The sequence below is a fragment of the Athene noctua genome, chromosome 3 (assembly GCF_965140245.1).
Source record: "Athene noctua chromosome 3, bAthNoc1.hap1.1, whole genome shotgun sequence".
In the NCBI taxonomy this organism is placed as follows: Eukaryota; Metazoa; Chordata; class Aves; order Strigiformes; family Strigidae; genus Athene; species Athene noctua.
Window position 1 is genome coordinate 42716054 of NC_134039.1, and position 24554 is coordinate 42740607.

Here is a 24554-nt window from a genome sequence, read left to right on the forward strand (position 1 = left end):
AAAATGTGCAATGGCAACAGTAACAGATGATGTGAAAGCAACATTTTATTTGTGGGCGCATTAGCAGCAGGAGCAGCAGCAGAATTTTAACAGGGTTAGAGAGAAATAATACAAACTGCTTCGGTCTTCCCTCAAAGCAAAATTTGCCTATTACTGGCTTATACTGGCTATTTCTTTGCTGTTTCATAATGTGCAAAGTGAGCATTAAGACTCATGCGGGTATCTCATAGGGGTCAGGAGTTGTTTGGTTTTGTTCATATATTTTTAATCCAATCTAAGATGCACAGTTTGCATATCTATTTATAACTGAATGTGGTGGCTAAATGCTCTAAATATTAGTTGCTGAGTACTGCATCATGTGTCTTACTAATCCTCCTGTATAAATTACTAGCAAACAGGCATGCAAGTCATATATTAACAAGAAGAATGTAGGGTAGGGTCTGCCAAGCAAATAGTCACACAAGTTCCACTTTAGAAAGCTTTTGACTCAATTAACTCCTAGCAAAGCAAGTCAGAAGAAATCCAACTTCTGTTTATGAACCTCAGAGTCCACAGTTGTCCCTTCTGTCTCACATGTATCTGAAATTCTGCTACAAGAACATGACTAACACTGGTGTCTCACCCTCTGCCTCGTGCCTCAAACCTCAAGGCAGAGAGAGAGAGACGTTCAGTATTTTTATGGTAGGCTCCCCGGTCTCTCAAAGAGTCTATTCCAGTGGAAATGTCAGGGGCTGACTAACACACATGGACAACAAAAAAATGTAGCTGCCATAGGCATGTCGGCCAATCTTAACAGTGTAGCGTGGATAAGTCCGTGCAGGAGGCATTTGCAAATCCCTTAGTTCCCTAGCTGAGTTGCTTGGTCTTTTTGCCTGGAATGGGCTCTCTGAGACCTAGGTTGGGGCCTTCCTCAGCATAAAGGACAATGAGAGGTGTTGAAACCTTCATTTTGGGAGTATTTTCCAGCTAGGCACACCAGGAGATGGAGGGGCTGCTCTTTGTCTCCAAGTGAGTTTCTGCAGGTGAGAGAAAAAGGGAATATATCCGTGTGTTTCTGTCTCCCTCGTCCTTACAGAGGACACCCTTTGATGCGTGTCCCTGCTGCAGGGGCTGCTCCTGCATTTGCACATAATAACCGGTGGTTAAAATCCCTATAAACAGCATTAGAGGCCAGAGTAGACACTAAGGCTGCTCACCTGTGCTTGTTCTCTGCCACACAAGCAGTTGAGCCTAATTGTTTAATGTATCAGTTATTAAATAATTTGGTTCTTTTAGAGTAATACAGAATAACACTTTAGGAACAAACAAATAAAATGCATACAAATAAAAGAAACAAAATATTCACAGACAATTTAAGTGTTTAGAATATTTAAATTCACTTTTATTCTAAGGGATATTGAATTTTAATTCATTTTTAAGTCTCTTTGTCCTACTAAAGAGATGTAAATGGGGATGAATGTGCAGATCAGCTCTGTTTTCTTTCATTGCTGGAAAATGAAGTACAGGTGCTCTGAGCCACATTCAGGAAGATTTTTTCAACAAGAATTTACCTATGAACATTTTAATATTCTTAGTGGAATAACTGAAAACTATCATGCAAAAAGGTTTATATATCTTAAATATCTACTTTGCAGAATTATTAAAGCAGTAGAAAGTTACAAAATAACAGACTTAGATAGCTATAAGAATCTTAAGCGAACATCATGTTCTTTCAAGAATGTTTTCTGTATAAGAATTCAGATAACATACATAATTCTGACAAAAATTTTATTCTTCTTCCTCTTCCAAATAATAGTTAGGCCTAATACCACAATTATTTTATGCATTGAAAAGTCTGTTTCCTGCTAAGAAATAAGGTATGGCCTGGTTTGGACTGAAAAATCTGTTTTTCAGTTTGAAAAATAAATGTAAATTATATAGCAAGCTAGACCAGCTTCTCAAGGACGGGTTATGACAGACAGCACCAGATTTCAGAAGGCTTAAATGAGATCCCCTTTGAACCTAGAAGTATTACTATGGTTTTCTTCATATTTTGCATTAACCTACAATTAAGTGTATAGAAGCAATGAATATTAAGTAACTTGCTTTTAAGGTTTGCAGTCAGCTAATGAAGCTTCTAAGTAGTTGAATTTTGTAGGAGGATACCCCCAGTGGGTTGCATGTCTCCCTCAATGAAAATGGTTTCAAAAGAGGTAGAATTATTTAAGCCTTCTCCATCATCAGCTCAGAGCTTTGATGATTTCAGATCTTCTCCTGACCCTTGGAGACACATTAAGGGAAGGCCTTGAACCAGTAGTGCAGCCAGGACTCAGAAGGGGGAAAAGTCTGTCTTCTACAGAGGATAAATCTTGGTCACTTTGTGAAAGGGTTAGCATGATCTGGTTTTCTGCAATCACAGGGACTTAACTTTTTCAACCCGATCTTTCTATTTATCCAGTTGGGTTTAGAAGCAATGCATTATCACTGGTGTGCTGAAACAAACTAATATGTAAAGCTAAAAGATAAAAAAATAATGAAAGGAATGTCACTGGCCCAAGTTGTATTAAACAGACAAAATATTTTCAGATACTAAGTTCAAATACATTGCAGAATACCTGCTTCATGATCAGAAACAATAACTGCACTTATTAAATTAGCTTAGTTATAACATGTAGTGAATTTCCCTTAAATTTTGCAGGAATCTGAGTTCTGTGAATATACTTACTCTGAAAAGAATAGTAGTGATCTTTAAAGTTAAGCATTATTCTTGTATTTGTACAAAGCAGGATTTTCTCGTATGGATGTCTTCATATCAAGAACTGTAGTTTGCATTTGTAAATCTCTAGATCACAGGATTGTTTTCTGTCTGATCTTTCGGTCCTGACAATAATACTGGGTAATTTTAAGTTATGACGTACATCTGGAATTACTTTGGTACCTATTCCTAATTATTTTGATAAATCATTAGTAGACAACAATATGAAAAGCAGTCTCACTAAAAAAACAGAGTTGTAAAATTAGTATTCTTGTACGTATTAAAGTTTGCTCATCTAAAGATGGGTTTCAGGATCTCTTTCTGAGAGAGGGTATATCTGACAGAGTGAAATAGCATTTGACATCTGTGATCTCACAACTCAGTCATCAGTAGCAATGTCTATATGCCTTATGCACATTACTGTTTCCATAGCAACAAATCCAATATAACATTTCCCTTTAAGAGCTTTTTTTTTTTGTTTTGAATGATAACATAGTCTTGTTTGATGACAATAACATGAATATTCATGTTTTGCGACAAATGACCTAATTAAGGTCAACTTCTGTCAGAAATAGTAATGAATATTTCGATGGATTACTATTTATATACCCAGTAATTTTAATTCCTATTAATTAATTTTTATTTATAGGTTCTTCTTTTATCTTATGACCTTGATCTTCCAAAGAGATCCACCAGGGTGGATCTTTTCAAAGTGATGAAATCTATATAGTTTATTTGGATGAAAAGGCTTATGTAGCGTATTCTAAAATGGAATACTGAAGCTTGAGCCTTGTCTCTTTTGATGTTCCTTCTGTTTTCTAGAAATTAGGGAATGTACCATAACATTGCACAGTTCTGTAACTGACCGATCCATGAATTTAGTATTTATGCATTGTTTTCATTTGTAGAAAATGATAGGATTATTATAAAGGACATTCTGACATTGGCCTTGCAGAGTTCTGTTCTGGTGTTTAGTTTGTCACAATTAAAAAACAAAACAAAAACATTAGATTATACAGTATTGCTTTGAATCCACTCTGTAGTAATATGTCATCAGCCAGCCATCACTAACCTTGAACCTCCATGTGTAGGTTGATAGCTTTTTTAGCATTCCATTATTTTCAGTTTCTCCACATCAACTGCATCATATTCACCAAGTATCAGTGTAGTTTATTCCATGTAAAAATCTGTCAGTTAAAAGTATTAAATTTTCAGTCACACTTTTTTTTAAGCATTCTGTGCTGTGTTCTGTTCAGTGTCAGTGTCTTTAGTTCTGATTTTTCAATTTTGTCCCTCTCCTTTTCCTTGACTTGTTAGTCTGATCCAACCTCTTCTACCTCATCTGATGATTATCAATATGTTATGGAAGCTAAACTACAAGAAATGATCTCCATACGTAGGAAGGTAGTCCTACTGGACTTTACTTTCTATTGCTAAATAGAATCCATCTGATTGGTTTTCATTTTCTTTAACTTCTTTTTTTTTTTTTTTTTTTATTGATAATCAACCATCGTGCAGTTCAGTGCTTCAGGAGCTTACAATTTTACGATGGCAGGTTTGTGTTCAAACCATGCACAGTCTGCATGTTACATTTGGCTGATTTCATTGCTCATAAATAACTCCAATGTTTTGCTGATGCTTGGATGTAACAGGCCTTTGTAGCTGACACATTTCAAGCAATGCTGTTCAGCTGCCTGTTTAAATAAAATTTCTTTTCGGAAAACTAAGTTTGCAGTTAGTAGTAGCTTGCTTTATGTTTTGTTTAAACTTTACTGAAATAAAAACTTACAAAGCCACTTAAATTACAGAGTGAGTCTTTCTATTTTTTTACAGGCAGAAGAAAGACATGGAAACATTGAGGAACGTATGAGACACTTAGAAGCTCAACTTGAAGAGAAGAATCAGGAACTTCAAAGAGTATGTGTATTGCAGACAACTTCTGTGCACTTTTCTTTTAATTTGTCAATATAGCGCTACATTATGCACTCCAGCACAAAAATCTATCTACTGATGAATGCTTTATTTATAGCAGTGATGGTAGCATCTTCCCATTTACTTAACCATCTTAATATACTAGTTTACATGTAGTTGCAGTGTTCAAAGTATTCTGCTGATACAAAAATGAAAGTGCATTAATCTGTAACTATAATTACATTTCCTGAGGAATTTCTTTAAAGGATACAGTTACCATAGCTTTTTTTTTTTTTTTTTTTTTTTTTTTAAATTTTTAATTATACAAGTCTGTTCTGGTTAATTTTGGACCCTACCAACCTGTGTTTTCTATTCTACATTAAAGGCAAGGCAAAGAGAAAAAATGAATGAGGAGCACAACAAAAGATTATCGGATACCGTAGACAGACTTTTGACAGAATCCAATGAACGCCTGCAGCTACACTTAAAAGAGAGAATGGCAGCACTTGAAGAAAAGGTACAGTGCAAAGTGCAGTATAAAGTTCAACTTGAAGATTCTCCTGTATGAAACATGTTCTTACTTTTATCAGGATAGAGGCATCATGACGATTTTGTATTACCAAATATTACTGCAAATATGGTCTAAATTACACATTCAACTCTTAATTCAAGAGTGTGCTTAAGCATCTCTCCAGAACTACTGCAAACTGGATATGCTGAATATTATGAGTCCCTGTCTGATCAGCAGGGAGTCTGATGAAGAGCTTGTAAAGGACCAGTGCACGACATGGTATGAGGCAGTGAGAGAAATTACCCGAGAACTGAGGAATTGCCACATTTCAGATGTGCTGTCATTCCTGTATTGTAACCTGCTGATTTCACCTCACTTTCTCTGGGAAGAGTAAAATGCTGTCACCACATGAGAAGGAGCATCTACCCTTGGAGAGGGAATGTTATTTACAGGGTTTCCTTGATGTGAGGCACAGTGGGCCTGCAAAATTCAAATCCGGTGACCTTTATATTGACCCTCCTTAATCTCTCCTTCTTCTACTTACTTACCTTCAGTTTGATCTGAGAGGAATCTTTCAGTGTCTTTCAGAAGGATATTTCAGAACCTTTCAGAGGATGTACTTCTGGTTTATATCATTGAAACAAAATGTCATACGAAGCAAGAAATAGACCTGCCAAAAGAAGAACCTGGGAGAAATAGTTGTGTAAGAATGTGACAGTTGCTCAGTTCAAGGAAGATACTCAGTTTTTACTGTTCTTGAAATAACACGGTCCTACATGCTTGGATTATTTCCAGTGCTTAAAATTTAATATATACTCAAACTGAAGCATTAAAGAATTTTAAAATTAAAGTCCAGTGAATATGAACTTTGCTAACTTGTACAGAGAGTCTACATTTATATGGTGATATTTAGCATATCTCTTTCTCATTTTTGTTATTTTTCTTCTTTTGATTTCTAGAATGTTTTAATTCAGGAATCTGAAAGTTTCAGGAAAAATCTGGAAGAGTCTTTACATGACAAGGTACTACCAAATACTGTGATTTTATCTGTTTCTATCAATATTTATATATTTATTATTTGGAAATATGTATATGCTATATTAATTATCCAACTAGCATGTAAAATCTTCCTGGCAATAGTGATAATTCCTTTAATCACCCAGATGCCTTAACTGTCCTTTGCAGGTCTCTAAGAATTGTTCTCAGCTAAATTCATGGTTGAGATCCTAGCCTCAGGAATTCAGTGCTAAAATTCATATTGATTTTACCAGCTCTGGAATTTTTATTTTAGCACTTTTAATTCTGAAAAAGTCTTGTTTAACAGAGATGTATGCATAACTGGTTACACTTTCATAATGAAGAATGTAATTGCTTGATTTGATGCAATTTTTCTTTAATGGGGTGCATGGCATTATGCTAAATATAGCTCAGAGTGGCCTTTCTTAGTTCATTGCAAATTAACCCCTAATACTGTTTAGTGAATCAGTCAAATTATAAATATTTATTCAAATCCCAAATACTAGGATTTTTTTTTGAAGTTATACTTGCCCTGAGTGCAATAGGATACACAAATGTATCTGCATTCAGATTCACAACAGTGCTTTTGTAGTGTATCAAATCCATTTAAAAGTGATTTTACAGAATATAAAAAATTTTTCCATTCAATACTAATATGATTATATCATATGACATCCAAAATCAAGAACTTTGAGAAAAATAATGAAAAAGTATCTGTTCAAACTGTTATTTTCATCTACATTCATAACCTTCTAGAAAGGCAGAGAAAGTCCCAAAAAGGAGCTTGAAGTCCATTTTAAATAACTAAAATTTCTGTCTTGTACTACCACAGTTATAAGGTGATTTAGGTGTCAGAAAATCCTCAAAAAAAAGTATCAACTCTTGACGAAGATGAAAAATCTGGTGTAAAAATCTACTTTTGTTTCAAAAGTATTTTTGCAAAGATATTTTTATATTTATTGATTCTTGCTTAAGGGTGAGAAGTGAAATAAATAGAACACCTCCACTACCACTCAATTGGAGATGAGTTCTCTTCGCACACAACCACATACATCTGACTCCAGAGCTTCTAAGCTCCCACCTTGAAGGATTTATTTGTTCCACTTTAAGAAAGTGATGAAGCAATTTAGGACAGGTGGACATGGAGTGATGACTCCCACGTACAAGAGCAGCCCCCAGGGAGCGTGAGTGACCAGGAGCGCAGCGAACAGGGCAGACAAGCAGGGTGTGGTGCGTCAGAAAGGTGAGGTGCGGCAGTTTGCACAGGCAGGGCGAGCAGACAGAGCACGGTCCATCTCCTGGGTCTAGAACTTATCTGAGCTAGTTTCATCTTATCATCCTCCACGAGTAGACTGAACTGTGGTCTCCACTTGCATCAAAACCACCACCAGGAAGAACATGGTGACCCAGATGGAGCTGCCACACAAACATGCAGGGGTCCAGGTCCCAGGCTGCCGGGAGTGCCTGAGCCTGTCAATCCTGCCGGAGGGCAGCAGGGACATCACCTGTGTGCGCTGTGATCAGCTGGATGACCTGCTCAGCCTGGTGGCTGAACTCAAAGAAGATGCTGAAAGATTAAGAAGTATTAGGGAGTGCAAAAGGGAAATTGGTTGGTGGAGTAGCACCTTAGCACCCCTGAAACAACAGGAGCAAATGGAGGCTCCAGAAGAGGCAGGTGATCCCTCATCCTCTTGCTGCCATGCAGAAGGAGGGGACCTAAGAGATGGGGGAGTCTGGAACAGGTCGCTGCTCAGGGAGGCACAAAAATCCTCTCCCGACCTCCCTCACCTTCCATGGTGTCCCTTCACAGCAGATACGGGGCCCTGGAACTTGTGAATGAAGTAGAGGAGGACAAAGAAAATGGGTCAAACAAGGAGGAAGACCAAGATCCACAAGGCCAGGTCACTCTAGAGCAGGTTTTAAAACCAGTTCTAAAAAGAACCCCAGAAGAGTCATTGTAATGGGTGACTCCACTCTGAGGCATGTCAGAGGCCCAATATGCAGACTGGACCCGCTTCATAGGGAAGTCTGCTGCCTCCTTGAGGCCTGGGTGAAGGACCTCACGGCAAAACTCCCCGCTCTAGCGAGACCCAAGAACTACTACGCTCTCTTGTTTTTTCAGGTAGGTAGCGACAATATTGCCAGGAGAAGTCCTAAATAAATGAAGGGAGATTTCAGGGCCTTGGGGAAACTGGTTAAGGTGTCGAGGGCACATATAGTGTTCTCCTCCATCCCTTCAGTTGCAGGGATAGATGAAGAAGAATACAGGAGAACTCAGCAGATGAACTTGTGGCTCCAAGATTGGTGTTACTGTCAGGGCTTCGAATTTTCCAGTCATGGGTTAGTATACAGGACGCCAGAGCTTTTAGCATCCATGGGATGCACCTGTCCCAGAGGGAGAAAAAGATCTTTGGGCAGGAGTTAGCTGGGCTCATTGACAGAGCTTTAAACTATATTTGAAGGGGGAAGGGGGCAAAACACCAGCCCATCTGAAGTGCATCTATACCAATGCACACAGCATGGGCAACAAACAGGAGCAGCTTGAAGCTATGATGAAGTAGGAAAATTACGATATCGTGGCTATCACAGAAACATGGTGGGATGTCTCCCATGACTGGAGTGTGCCAGCTGATGGCTACAAGCTCTTTAGGAGGGACAGACAAGGAACGAGATGTGGTGGGGTGGTGCTGTATGTTAGGGACTGTTATGACTCATTTGAGTACAAGTGTAGTGAAGACAGGGTGGAGTGTCTTTGCATTAGAATCAGGGGAAGGTCAACAGGGCAGATGTTGTAGTAGGAGTCTACTGTAGGCCACCCACCCAGGACAGAGAGGTGGATGAAATATTCTATAGGCACTGAGGAGAAATCTCATGATCACTTGCCCTTGTTCTTGTGGAAGACTTCAACTTCCCAGGAATGTGTGGGAGATAGCTTCCTGACGCAGCTGGTGAGTGAACCGACCAGAGAAGGTGCCCTGCTGGATCTCCTCTTTGTGAAAGGAGAAGGACTGGTGGATGATGTGACAGCTGGAGGCCAACTAGGGCACAGCAATCATGAAATACTAGAGTTCCTTATTCTTACAGAGACCAGGAGAGGGGGCAGCAGAACTGACATTCTGGATTTCCCAAGGACTGACTTTGACTTGTTTAGGCACCTGCTTGACAGGATCCCTTGGGAGATGATCCTGAAGGGTATAGGGGCCCCGGAAGGCTGGGCGCTTTTTAAGAAGAAAGTCTTAATGGCACAGGAGCAGGCTGTCCCCAGGTGCTGTAAGAGAAGTTGGCACCAGAGAAGACCACCCTGGCTGAACAGGGAGCTTTGGCTCCAACTCAGAGAGAAAAGGAGAGTTTACAGCCTTTGGAAGAAGGGGCTAGCCACTCACAGTGATTACAAAGATGCTGTGAGGCTGTGCAGGATAGAAATCAGGAGGTCTAAAGCCCATCTAGAAATTAATTTAGCTTCAGCAATCAAGGACAAAAAGAAATGTTTCTATAAGTATGTCAACAGAAAAAGAAAGACCAGGCAGAACCTCCATCCCCTGCTAGATGCAGGAGGAAACATGGTAACAAGTGATGAGGAGAAGGCGGAGGTGCTTAATGCCTTCTTTGCCTCAGTCTTTAATAAGAAGAATAGTTGTACTGAGGGAATCCATCCTCCTCAGCCAGAAGACAGAGACTGGGAGAACGACCCCCCAGCATTCCAGGACGAGATAGTCAGTGACCTGCTGTATCACACAGACACACACAAGTCTATGGGACCAGATGGGATACACCTGAGGGTGCTGAAGAAGCTGGCTGGGGTGCTCGCCAAGCTGCTTTCCATCATTTACCAGCAGTCCTGGCTGACCGGGGAGGTCCGACTGATTGGAAATCAGCGAACGTGACGCCCATCTATAAGAAGGGTCAGGAGGACGATCCCGGAAATTACAGGCCTGTCAGCTTGACTTCGGTGCCTGGGAAGCTGATGGAGCAGCTCATCCTGAGTACCATCACACAACACATGCAGGACAACCAGATGATCAGGCCCAGTCAGCATGGGTTTATGAAAGGCAGGTCCTGCTTGACAAACCTGATCTCCTTCTATGACAGGGCGACCTACTTATTGGATGAGGGAAAGGCTGTGGATGTTGTTTACCTTGACTTTAGTAAGGCCTTTGACACCATTTCCCACAGCATTCTCCTGGCAAAACTGGCTACTCACAGCTTGGATGGGCACAGGCTTTGCTGGGTAAAAAACTGTCTGGATGGCCGGGCCCAAAGAGTTGTGGTGAACGGAGTTAAATCCAGTTGGTGGCCGGTCACGAGTGGTGTCCCCCAGGGTTCAGATTTGGGGCCACTCCTGTTTAACATCTTTATTGATGATCTAGACGAGGGGATCAAGTGCACCCTCAGTCAGTTTGCAGATGACCCCAAGTTGGGTGGGAGTGTTGATCTGCTCGAGGGTAGGGAGGCTCTGCAGAGAGACCTGGACAGGCTGGAGCCATGGGCTGAGGGCAGCTGGAGGAGTTTCCATAAGGCCAAATGCCGGGGGCTGCCCTTGGGCCACAACAACCCCCAGCAGCGCTACAGGCCTGGGGAGGAGTGGCTGGAGAGCTGCCAGTCAGAGAGGGACCGGGGGGGGGGGGGGGGGGGGGGGGGGGGGGTTGATTGACAGCCGGCTGAACAGGAGCCAGCAGTGTGCCCAGGTGGCCAAGAAGGCCAATGGCATCCTGGCTTGTGTCAGCAATAACGTGGCCATCAGGGACAGGGAAGGGATCTTACCCCTGTACTCAGCACTGGTGAGGCCGCACCTCGATTCCTGTGTTCAGTTTTGGGCCCCTCACTACAAAAAGGACATTGAATGACTCGAGCGTGTCCAGAGAAGGGCAACGAAGCTGGTGCAGGGTCTGGAGCACAGGTCATACGAGGAGCGGCTGAGGGAACTGGGGGTGTTTAGTCTGGAGAAGAGGAGGCTGAGGGGAGACCTCATCGCCCTCTACAGCTCCCTGAAAGGAGGTTGCAGAGAGCTGGGGATGAGTCTCTTTAACCAAGTAGTAAGCGATAGGACAAGAGGGAATGGCCTCAAGTTGTGCCAGGGAAGGTTTAGACTGGGTATCAGGAAGCATTTCTTTACAGAACGGGTTGTTAGGCGTTGGAATGGGCTGCTCAGTGTGGTGGTGGTGTCCCCATCCCTGGAGGTGTTTAAGAGTTGGGTCAACATAGTACTTAGGGATCTGGTGTGGTTGGGAACTGTCTATGTTAGGTTGGACTGGATGATCTTCAAGGACTTTTCCAACCTAAATAATTCTGTGACATAACAGCAGATATTAATAATTTCTAAATAACTAGCAAATGATACATGTGGAGTGACCAGCAAGTCATCTCAGTGATTTTATTCAACCAAGAAATTTTGTAAAAATACTGTAATAAGAGTTACTGAATCTGATATTACTTCAGTGCAGATCGTTCTCCTTCCTAGCATTTTGAAATCCTGAACATTTTAAATTCTAGGAAGAGTAGTGTTACATCTTCCTCCATGTTCTCTCGTAATTTCTTCTAAAGTTCTTTGATTTTATTTTGTTAGTAGACAATAATTATTTGTACAATTTCAGAACAGTGCTGTTTTCCCTAGTGATTGCTGTCAATAGCCTTTTGTTAGTTGGTTCCAAAACCCCATTTTTTGTGGCACACACTCATTTTTTACAAGCAGCACCTTGTACTGGAATTTCATGAGCTCCCATGAGCAAGCTGTAAAGCTGCAGTTCAGCAAGCCACCTAAAATGTGATTGTCTCTAAGTCTGTGCCTCTGTCACTAAATAAAAAGCCAAGATGCAATAGTAATCTCTAAAGGGCAAATATCCTGTCACATGCTGAACTATGCCTGCCACAGAGTGCACTTAGTGCACAGATCAGCGCTGGTTCTTCTTTTCCTCATCCTACCTGTATAAGAAGAAAAAAAATAAGTTTCAAGGACAAACCTGTCCTGCCATCACTTCTAGATAGTGGAAAAACAGTAGAGTGCTATACAACCTCCTCTTGATGCATATGTCTTAGCAATAATGAGATTTGAATGAGTTCACTGACTTTTATTATTATAGTCAGTGCTACATTGTTTATCTTATCTTACTTGTTTAGTTTTATGAGAGCAGTATCCCATAAACTAAGTGTATTTTGTATCACAAGTAAGTATATCTTACTGTTCTCTTTTCCAGGAAAGACTTGCCGAAGAAATTGAGAAACTGAGATCTGAACTGGATCAAATGAAATTGAGGGCTGGTTCTTTAATTGAACCCACCTTGTCAAGGTAATATTTAATGACAAAAGTTTCCTCACTTTGAGTTGAAATAGAATATAAATGTGTCAAGTATTTACAACAGGGATGTGTTCAGACCATGCATAAAAATAGTCATGTATTTATTATAAAATGTGAAATCTGTGCAATGATTATTACTGTTGCTTTTCACTTTTTTCATAGGTAAACGGGGCCTTATAGCAGTGAGTATACACTGAAATATTACTGAGATTAAGGAAAGTCTTAAATTATGTAATGTTTTCAAAAGTATATCCAAATACCCATTTATTCCCAGGAGACCTTAAAAGTTGAAACCATTTTCTTCAATGCTGAAACTGATCAGCATATTTATAATCATCTTTATTCTGTCAATTATATCTAAAAATCTTCTCATTAGCAAGAAATAACTCAGCTTTGCTTAGTGTGTAGCATACAACTACAGATCGTCATCTAAAGATAAAGGCAGTATTCAGAGAGATCTGAAAATACCATTACAGGACATTAAACATTATGTCTCTTTTTGACAGAAAAGCAGTATGGGAACAATAGGGAGACAGATACCATAGAACAGTTCTTAACAGCTGAAGTGAATTTATAATTCTAGAAAGTCCTTCCTGGCTAAAAGTATCCCTAAAAATATAATCGTTACTTGCTAATTGTGTGCCGTGTCCTGTTTTCATAACAAGCAACATGTTTGTTAACTTCTAAAACCTGCCAGCCAAAGGTCATGGACTGAGACTAAACTCAGAGCACTGTAATCCTCTAAAGTTATTTTTGTTGGATAGCTTTTTTGCTCATATCAAGTACTGTCTGCCTATTGTTTGCTCAGTACCTGGAAATGGTTTCTCCCTCAACCTTTTACTATCTCTTGGAATAGTATTTTTCTATACCTTGAGAAGTGTAAATGGATGAAATTCAGAATGTGTTGCTTGTAACTGTTAGAATTTTTGTTTCTTTGAGAGTGTAAGTGTGACTATAGTCATGCACAACATTTTTTGAGAGTGCTTGTGAGGACGCAGACTATTGATCTGCTGTAACAAACAGCAGCATTCTTGGTGAAGAGCAGCCTTTTTTCCTGGGTAGATGAGTATCATTAGCTTGTGCTCTGTAAATAGTAGTCTGGTTAACCCTTGTCAGTTGGCTGTTTGAATTTGGTAAGCTGTCTAAATGTCTTGATGATTCAGCCCGTTCTCCTAAAGCAGTATCCTTCCCTTTCCATGACCTCACCTTACGAAGCTACCAGCCCTCTCAGGAGTAGGGATATAATGCTGATAGCAGCATTAAATACTTACTGTTCTCAGCCCATATTCAGTTCTGCATTTGCTGGAGATTGTTCTTTCAGCAGATTAATGCAGCTGGTCAGCAGATAAATATCTGCTGCTAGAGACAAACCTGGGCTGTTTCTTTTGTCCTGCCAACTTGCTACACAAATGCCAAGTACTGTCAATTATCAGAGCAAAGTTCTATTACAGCAAATACTGTACACAGGCAATAAAGAACAGTCACTGCCTTAAAGTGTTTGCTATATAATAGATGAGAGACATATAGACAAAAGATTTTTGTCTGGTGCTGTAGATGGAGGGCTCAGGACATTTGTAGCCCAACTGTTTTCCAGTTTTCTTATTAGTATAATGACAAAAATGAGCTTTAGAGAATTTTTTAAAAGGTAAAAATCATACTTTTTCTAATATTATGGAAGTTCTTACCAGGCATGACAGAAAGCATAAGAGAAGATGGTTGTTCAGTAAAGGACATTTGTGACAACAGCATGAGATCTGATGTATGCTTTACCCAGTACCTAAATTCTAAAACATTATCCAGTATCTGTGACGTTTTAATGTATCTGATTTGATTACTATGGCGCATACACTCATTTCAGGAATTCTGGTACCTCTCTTTTTAATTTGTTTTCTTACAGTATTTATTTTTTATAAAATAAGCTATATTAACACTCGAAATCCTTCCCTTATTAGTTTGGATTTGTCACAGTACTTATAATACCAGTGTCCCAATCCAATGTCAGGGGAGGTTTTGATACAATCCCAAGAGCGAGATTAAGACACAAACGAGGTCAAATACCGTATACCCAAAATAGGTTTTTATTATTAGAAAAGTGAAGAGGGGTAGCGATAGGACAGAATGGAAGGAAAAGACGGAAATAAAGCAAGGGTGCGGGATAGGGCTGCAAGAATAGGCGCCACCATGGATCCAGCGGCGTCCCATTGGTCCTCAGCCTTCAGTTCTTTGGTAGTGGGTGCACATAGATCAGGTCTCAATGGCGGATGCACAAAGAGAAAGATTTTCTGCTGCCTTTTTAAGTTCATCGTACCAGCTGATCAGCATATCTGCTTGCCTTTAGTTTTTTTTCCTCTGGTCCAACAGTTTTGTTGCATCCGGCTTCAAGGGCAGGAACATTTGCCTCTTGTCAGTTCATTAGCAATGCAGGCATGGGGTCTGGCCTACACAATGGAGCCACAAACGGCTACAGGATGGGGCCAGCTCAGCACACCTCTGCCCCTTTGAGGCTTGTCTAAAGAGTCCAGACAATGCAACTGCAAGGAAATAGGGGGGTGCATCCTTCAATACACTCCTGATTCTCTGGGCAGACCAAAGCAAAGGCTGCAGCAGCTTCTCTTGGAGGTTTGCACAGACACAAGCAAGCTCTGAGACAGTCATAGGACACTTCAGTCTCTCACAACCAGAGAGTAATTATGTTTCTTCATACCATTCTGTCAAAGTAGCCTGTAGTAGAGACTTTTGTGTTTTTCCATGACCTTCTTGCATTTCCTATTTATCAATAAACAGGCACCTTAGTTGTAATATTTTATCTTGCAGTTTATTCAAGTGATGTCTGAAATTTGAGACTAATGCTTCAGTCTTCCAAGTATGAGTATGTTTTAGTTCAAATTAAGTTCTTCTCAAGGAAAATCAAGGAATCTCCAGAGCTTGGGAAAACAGTCACGCTTACAGCCTTCACTTTTCAGCATAGATATATGTGGTTTTCTGAATTATTTCCTTCAATCTGGGAAGCATTCTCTTAGTTAACTTTTTTATGTCTAGGATTAAAGCCATCATTTTCTTGAACAGCATTCTTTTCAGTAAGAGAAGTGTTTAAGACCAAAACTTGTTCCTATTTTGTTTCCCAAAACTGATTATCAACATTGCTGTGAACCCTATAACTTGTCTGTAGCTGATTGTAAGCATTTTTCCTAAGTTTAGGGAAAAAAAATAAATAAATAAAGGAAGTGCAACATTAAACTCTCATTTTATGCTCTTATAGATAGGGAAATGTCAAGCATGTTTTAGGAGTTACTACAAATACATAGTGGTCTTATTAGTATAGTATTTGTTACATGTATTTTTTTACTATAATCATGCTATTCATATATTTTTACATGGCAATTGCTTATATGTTAAGACCTAGAAATTTTTCATGTCTCCACTGCTGTGATTGAATGCTCAAATGGTACATGAAGTGTTTGCTTTTCTGACTCGGCTACACAGCCCATGGGCAGGATGCTTCTACTGCGCCATGCAGGGAACCTTTACTGCTGCTGTTTGACCAAGGACATAAAGGCCAGGGACTATTGTCTGCAGCCAAGAAAAGATATGCTGAAGTCATTACATATATGCCTCACCACAATGTCCCAAGACTTAACAGGACTGCAGAAAAAATTGGGGGTTAAAACTCTCAAAAGCATCATCAAATAAAGATGAATCATTCATATATGATGCTATATATTGCAGGACAGTTCACTAATATTTTCATGGTGTAGAGCACAGGCTTACAGTAGGAAAGTAATGGAAGGAAAATATACAGGGCAGTACATTCAGCAGCCAGTTCTGTTAATTATCTTGAAATCTGCTTGTTTTTTCATGTTAAAGTTTTGGACAGTAAGTTTTACTATGCAAGTCCTTCCTTTTGAAAAATCAAGGGTCTTATTTGTTTGTTTTCTTCCTTAATTTTCTCATAATATGATTTCAAGTTTACACTTTAAATTGTATTTTGTGATCTGTTTTTGTCATTTCTTATGTGATACATAATAATTTGTTTGTTTTAAAAAAAATCTGTTCCTAGACTGAAGGTCATTGGATTGCTGTTGTTATTCCAATTACTCTCTCAGTCTTATGTGGTTCTTTTTATAGGCCTCACCTTGACACATCAGCAGAGCTGAGGTACTCTGTGGGCTCACTGGTTGATAGCCAGTCTGACTATCGGTCAACTAAAGTGATAAGGCGACCTAGAAGAGGCCGGATGGGAGTACGCAGAGATGAACCAAAGGTTAATCCTCAACTTCTTCTCATACATTCCCTGATAAGAGAATGTATTCCAGGTTGTTAAGCTTATAGTTTGTGGTTTTTGAGAAAAAAAAAAAAACCAAAAAACAACGGAACAAAAAACCAATCCACCAAACAAGAAAACCTAACCCAAATAGCAGAGCTATTTTCTATACATGCTCAGACCAGAGTACTGTTGTACTAAAATGAAAGCAGAAAAGGTTGAAGTTTAGACACCAGAGTTCAAGTATAATTGACTATCTGTTTCCTCTGGGTATCATTTGGTATAAATTTTCCTGATAATAATTTTATACACCATTAGCAATTATGTGAAAATACATCATCTGCGGTAATGTTGCAAGTATTATTGGATAATTAATCATTGAATAACTATTCTTAAATATTAGTTGCTTTCCTGTCCCATTTTATAGAAGTTCAACTTTGCAGTTGTTTTCCATGGAATAAGCCATATACATCCTAATTCCTGCTCAGGTAAAATCACTTGGAGATCATGAGTGGAATAGGACCCAGCAGATTGGTGTTTTGAGCAGTCATCCATTTGAAAGCGACACTGAAATGTCTGACATTGATGACGATGACAGAGAAACACTTTTCAGCTCCATGGACCTCCTGTCACCAAGTGGCCATTCTGATGCCCAGACACTGGCCATGATGCTTCAGGAGCAGCTAGACGCAATCAATAAGGAAATCAGGTATGTAGCCTGAAAAAGGTGTGATGCATTTATGATTACAGCTTCAAGCTTCCTTTAGTGCATGAGTTCAGGTACTGTTCATAACAATTAGGAAACCACTTGTACATTTAAAGGATTGATAATATATGTCAGCTTTTCGTAGAAGAGTATTGATTGTGTGAAGATAACATCATCATCTTCATTTCCTGACCATAGAGATTTCTTTCAAAAATGTTCCAAGTGAAGAACTGCTCACCAGTTGAAGAGAAATATATCAGAGAAGGCTAACGTGTGGCAGATGTGACAGATCACTATTCATAGTCCTCTCTTCAAGATCTTTTTCAATATTCTGCATGACTCCACTTACTCAGTAATAACCTCCTATTGGAAATATTTTATTTCAGTGCTCTTCATACTTTCTTCTGGTAATTATTCCTGTGTTACACCTAAGCCATGTTTTCTAAGACATGGTTTTGATTTTCTATAGAGGCATAGAATATGATTTTTTCATGCTCCAGATCAGGTTATAGGGCTTGGAAATAGGTGGTAAATTGATTGTAACTTAAGAATTTCTGGGCAAATTAAATTAAGTGATAGAGAATCCAATTACATATTTTAATTAAGTGATTTTATCAATTAAACCATATTTTAGGTGTAAAGTATTCCTACATGTTTTTCAGGAAGGGTAACTTTAAAAAAAACTTGGTGTATGGAAACATCCTCGCATTAGTGACTGTTTCTCTAGAAGGAGATGTTGCTAAATGTATTAGTGACTTTCTGATAATATTATAGACAGAAAGACTGTGGTTGGAAATATAATCAAAACCAGATTACCTTTTACCAGATCTCAGTCTTTCTCTGAGCAAAGTAACTTCAAAGGGAGAGCTCTACTGGAATATATTGAACTTGAATGACTTTTCTGTGCAGGAGGACACTTTTTCTTATCTACAACTTCACGTTTTCAGTACTCCCAGAATTTCTTCAGATAGGTTTATGCTGCTGTTTCTCAAACCTCTTATTACACCTGTCAAGACAGAGTAAAAGAAAAATTTTGTTGTTGGGAGGGTATATCTCCTTAAACCTATGTAAAAGAACCTTATCCATATTTTCATTATTACAAAGAAGTAAGTACTGGGACCAATTCAGAAAGCTGTAGGTATAAGAAATATATTTGTTTTTTAAAAAATATTAGCATTTTGACAATTTAACAAGTAATTACATAATACATTAAAAGGCTTTCACAAGAATTGTACTTGCAGGTGACATAGTGGGATATTATTTTTGCCACCCTGAATCAGACACTGTTTTACATAACACAGGATCTTGATTTAGAGGTTAGGTAGAGTTTTATCTCAAAAAGGAAGCAAGAATGCACATTGCATGGTCATTTTTACTGGAGGTCCACTGAGAGTAGTTCATTTCCCCTACTGCTAATCTTACAATGAAGTACAGGCTTTCATTACCATCACCGTCATTATTAAAGAACCAGGTAACTAATTTTGCAGGTTTTTTTAATATTTTTCAGGAAAACTGATTCTACAATAGTCTTATAAACTGTACAACATTTCACATTTTCTTCGTTTCTTTGGTTTTCTTTTTCTTGACAAACACTATATGGGTTTAGCAAATGATTGAAGATATCAAAAGATTAAAAATGTATTTTGCCTTAGATTTGTTTTATTATACAAGATGAGTCAGAATTTAGATTGCTAAAATGAAAAATATTGTTATAATTCCCTTTAAAAATATTATTTGCCTTAAGTCTCTACTGTGCCTCATTTCAGAAAGAATTGTAGACTTTTTGTAGAAATTTTGAAATAGATGTTAGGGAAAATTTATCACCACACAGGAATTTGTATGTTTCTATTTTCAATGTATTATGGTTACATTTATTGTACTTGCTTCATTTAAATCAGAAAAGCCTGGTTCACGCTTTCAGCCTCCCCAGACTTTGTATTCTCTCATTTAACCTTGATCATACTTTTTCCTCCTGTTCACAAAAAAAGACTGCTAACATTTGTTGATGGGCAAAGGACTTACAAATAAATGCTTGATTTTAAACACACTTTTTTCATTCTGGGTGCAATCACAATTAAAAACCAAAACTAAAGAACCCAGTGGAAGCATCCTGTTGAGGCTATATATGTTCAAGGAGCTTGTAATTGTTGATAACAAGAGAGCTATTTTAATTAAACTTACTTAAATATTCAATGCTTTAGAAACTACTGTCATTTTTTCATCAATTTATAGGGATGAAATGGACAACTTGTTTTACATGTTCTCTTGCTTTAATAATATGGATTATTTTAGCAATTCCCTTCTTAAGGCCCAATTTCATTTGACTTTAAATTTGAGTTCATGCTTTAGCAACAGAAAATCAGATTAAACCAATTTAAGATTGGAATTAGTTTCCTATGGTAAATCAGATTGTTAAACCCCCTCCCCTATACTGTCTCCTTTGCATAGGAATTAATCTTGCTGAAATATCATATGTCCAAGTCCTGTTCTTGGGCAGATTCTTCAGGTTTTGAGAACAGAAGAATTAAGAAAAAGAATATTATCATTCTAGAGATTAAAAAAATAGCTTTTTCAATATTATTTTGGAGTTGATCTATGATATTCATCTTTGTTTTCTTTGACTTTTAAATCTCATTTGAAAATAAATGAGTTTTAATATTGCTTTTGGGGCATCCAGAGACAAATAAAACCATGTTCTTCTTTTATTTAATAAGGTTAATCCAAGAAGAGAAAGAGTCAACAGAACTGCGTGCTGAAGAGATAGAGAACAGAGTGGCTAGTGTGAGTCTGGAAGGCTTAAATCTAGCCAGAGTCCACCAAGGTACATCCATTACTGGCTCTGTGACGGCATCGTCACTTGCAAGCTCATCTCCTCCCAGCGGACACTCAACTCCTAAACTCACCCCTCGCAGTCCAGCCAGGGAGATGGACAGGATGGGGGTTATGACACTGGTAAGAAACTTTGTGATGCCAGTTCTAGGTGTGATATTTCTAGCATTAAATATTTCATATTTCGCTGTATGAATGGCTCATCTCTCTAATTCTTTGTTCACTTCTTCATCATACATACAGATGGCAAATTCCCTAGAATATGGACATTAGGGTGGGTTTGGGTTTGGTTATTGTGGTTTTGAGCATTGTATGATTCACCAAGGACATAATGATTTGAGGATCAAGGGCCTTCAGCACACAGGCCATGGAATTAATAACAACTGATCAGTGGAATTACTGTAATCAGTTTATAGGTAAAAAATGTTTACTGATGAAAAGTTCTGAAGTGATACAGTTATTACACTGTATAGTTTGAGGGACTATTGCTGAGTTTAAAGCTCCAGGAAACGTCTAGAAGTCATTAAAACCTATTACTTCATATATATATGATCAGTTTGATATACTTCTATATTTGGTATACTCTTTTATACTTGCAGCATTTTGTATGTGTTCTTCATTACAATATATCAAGCACTTGAAATAAGTGCTCTGTTTTCCAATAATTCATTTAACTGACATATTTCAGCATTACAAGCAGCACACATAAATATATACCAAGCCATCAAATTGGCTGCAAAGCATTTCTAACATTAGTGTACCTTTGAGGACACATTCTGAAATGTCTGGTTTGATTTGAAAAGAGATTTACCAAAAAGGTTATTTTGGTCCTAGACAAAAAGAAACAGTACAACAGTCAAGTGAAGACAGTATGTGTGTCGATATATTCAAGATGCACAACTCTGATACTGATAAGAGTACAGACACAGGGTTCAGTGTGGGCTACAAACCAGTTTGGAGCCTTGGTGGATTAATTCCTTTAAGCTCTTGGAGAGAATCAAAGCAGCCCATGAGAAAAATGCGATATGTGTAACCCCATTTTTTATTTGCTGTTTCTCTGATAATCATAATGTCACCAATGTCCCCTTATGGTCCATTTCTGGGAAGCAACAGCAGCACTGCTTCCCTGTGGAGCCTCTCAGTAGAAGGGAAATGAGCCTTGATCTCAATCAGAAAGCAAGAAATTAGCTCTCCTAGCTGAGAAGGTTGCTAAGAACAGCTGGGAGTGGAGCCTGGCTGCTCATTCTGCTCAGATGGGAGTAGGGACTTTTGTCTACTGTCATCTAGCTGAGGACTCCCTCTTCCTGGGAACTGACAACTACTTGTATACAGCTCTATCCCTCCCAATTTGGGATGGTTGCTGCCTTTTTGGGAACTAGAGACAGCAGAAAGGTCAGTGCTGGTAGTTGTGGCAGATTGTGGCACCAATTCTTTGCTGCCCCCAGTTCTCACTGATGAACAGCACAAATTAAAATGGTGGTGGTGGAGAGTGTTATGGAGGAGGTGGGGTGTACAGGCTGCCACAGTGCCACCCACTTCACCAAAGCAGCACCTTCCCAAAGATGCAGTTTGTCTCCATTTCACCAGCCATTTAAACTAAGCAGTCTGGCTACAGATAAATGGCAATAGTTAAACTGACCTTTCAGCTGATACCTGCACTGCCTGGTTGCCTTGAATTGGATGCAGTGGCTTCAGTAGGTTCATCAGATTCAAATACAAAATGACAGCATAGCCTCTGCACTTCAGGTTGCTATGACCTTGCTGGCATCTAGCTCTAGCTGTGCTAAAGCTCACATGGGTATGTCTGTATGAGCTGCACCTGAACTCTTGACACAGCATAGGCTGTAGAAATAGCACCCCACTGTGTGCTCAGCAGCACAGCTTACAACTTTACTCACCCTCATCAACCATTTCAGGATACTTCTGCCCTGTACTCAGGAGGAGTTCAGTGTCATGTATTTCCTCCTTACTGGCTGGGGACAGACACAACAGGCATCCTCTAAGTGGAAACTTCGAGTTGGGAAGAGTTCTGTAGAGCTCTAGTCTCTAGAGCCCATATTGTCAAATGTCCTGTAGGGAGGGGTTGGCTGGAGAAGCTGTACTGCATGAGTTTTCACAGCCCAAGTCCATGCAGTATATAAATTCTGCAAAGTACCCTAAGCTTTCCTTGAATGAATGAGACATCTACCCAAAATAAGAATGAAAAGGGGGTTGAACAAGATACGTTCTAGCAGTCTTCTACTGCCAAATAATGCTGCAGTACAGAAGATGGGTGAATTCACATCTGTTGACTGAAAATGACAGTCACTTTAATATGGGATAACTGGAGAGAAAGACCCCCTTTTCAGACACGTTATTTGTTGATGATGTTTTGCCTTTATACGTTTGTAATATTAGATAAAACTAAAAAAAAAAAAAAATCTCTGTGTTACGAGTAGTGGAAGGATTTATATGAAAACTCAAAAAAAAGTGCTGCTATAAACTTCCAATGTCCTATTCTTTGCTAAGCTTATGAAAATGAAACAGATTGTAACTTTAGAAAAAATTACTACTTTCCCACAATGGCATATTTGTCAGGGCTTATGACACCAAGAGTATAATTGGTATATACTATGGATAGTATGAAATTAATGAAATCTCCACTTCCCAGTTCTGAATGTGAGAAGAATAAATGTGAGACATTTTGTTATGTTCAGATAAAATTTATTAATCCTTCTCTTTTTGTTGTTGCTGCTTTTGTTACCAATCTAAGCCAAGTGACCTAAGGAAACATCGGAGAAAGGTATGATTCTGGGAGTTTTTTTAAGTTTGGGGGAGCACGCTTATTGTATTCATCTGCTATTTAGATAACTGGGTTCCTGGCCAGTCACTGTATCCCCTCTGCTCCTTTTTGTTCAATTCCTGAACATAATCATTTTAATCCTAGCTGGAAGGTCTTGAAGGTGTCACAGCTAAGCCACATAGTCAAGGCCCACCTTGATACTGTGGAGTAGTAGCCTCTACAACACAAATTTAAAGGAATATAGTTTAAACCAGCGTGGACACAAAATAATTACTTTCAAATGTATTTGGGCCATTATTCTTGCTGGAGGAACCAGAGTCAGATCACTTGAAATCTTCTGGAGCAGTATAAAATTGCTTATGTAATTGGCACTGAGTATGGGATCTATCTTTACGTGAGAGGAGATGGTATTTAAGATAAATCATGACATGCTGTGTCAAAATTCCCTTTTGTTCATGCTTATTTTCAAGCATTCTGACCATTCTGTTAACAAGCTATAGTGAGAGCGGTCCTGTTTCTGTCTGTATTAACCTTCTCCCTTCATCCCTGAGAAACTTTGTTTACATGAATAATCCTGTTTAATGCAACAGACCTGCTCATGTCTAAGGTTATTTTCATGTTTCAATCTTTACTGGATCAACCTGTTTGGCATAAAAGGAATTAAATTCTTCTCCAAGTGTAGTATCTTTTCCTTCAAATATGTACTTTAACCTGCCATATTTAGGCAATTGCTTTTTCCCAATAGCTTCTTTCAAAAATATGAATCCAAACAATTTGCTCAAAAAATTTCACTTGAAACCATACATGCTTTGGTTCACTTGACAAATTTGTATAGCATATGTTGAAAATTTCTTGAAAAGCTACTCTGCTCTCAATGGAGTCTCTCTTCCCCAGATTGCAGTAGTTGAAGAAGATGGGCGTGAAGATAAAGCCACAATCAAATGTGAAACTTCTCCTCCTCCAACACCCAGAGCTATCAGAATGACTCATACCCTTCCTTCTTCATACCACAATGATGCCAGAAGGTAAGATGTTTGTAACATTAATTTGTTCTTCATTTAATATTCTTTTCAAATCATGTTGTTTAACTATTCCAAAATGACCTGTTTTCTTCCTGTTTCTTCTTGGCAATTGTTTCCCCTGCCATGAGAGAGAAAGCCTTACCCTTTGTCTCTTGCATGACCCTGGGAATGTTTCTCAGTGCTAAAATACATGCTGAATATTTCTGGTTTGAGGTACAGTTTTGATCACTGCTAGAAGTAGCAATACTGCATATCCTAGAAAGACAAACAGCAGGCTGATTCCTGTATTTTTCATCAATTGTTCTTAACATATTAAAAGTATTTATTTCTTTTCAGTCTTCTTTTTTTAATAAGATCCAATCAGCCTGATGGAGAAAATGTGATCTTGTATTGCTCTACATGTTTAGAAACATGTATAAGATTTTTAGAATAAAAATAATTTAAAGAAGATGTGATTGTTTCACTTGTTGGGAGATCATTACTAAAGTA

The 24554-nt window shown here is 38.7% G+C and overlaps 1 protein-coding gene across 8 annotated transcripts in view; it reads left to right on the top strand.

Moving 5' to 3' along the window:
- PPFIA2 (PTPRF interacting protein alpha 2) overlaps nt 1-24554 on the top strand; it is a 365675-nt gene that overhangs the window by 298248 nt on the left and 42873 nt on the right. For all 8 annotated transcript variants that reach the window (XM_074902784.1, XM_074902788.1, XM_074902785.1 and 5 more), the window contains 9 exons: nt 4568-4651; nt 5031-5162; nt 6116-6178; nt 12365-12456; nt 16591-16726; nt 17215-17435; nt 20147-20384; nt 23014-23043; nt 23938-24068. In XM_074902784.1, the coding sequence (XP_074758885.1) occupies nt 4568-4651; nt 5031-5162; nt 6116-6178; nt 12365-12456; nt 16591-16726; nt 17215-17435; nt 20147-20384; nt 23014-23043; nt 23938-24068 (1127 nt within the window). The remainder of the gene's footprint in view (nt 1-4567; nt 4652-5030; nt 5163-6115; nt 6179-12364; nt 12457-16590; nt 16727-17214; nt 17436-20146; nt 20385-23013; nt 23044-23937; nt 24069-24554) is intronic.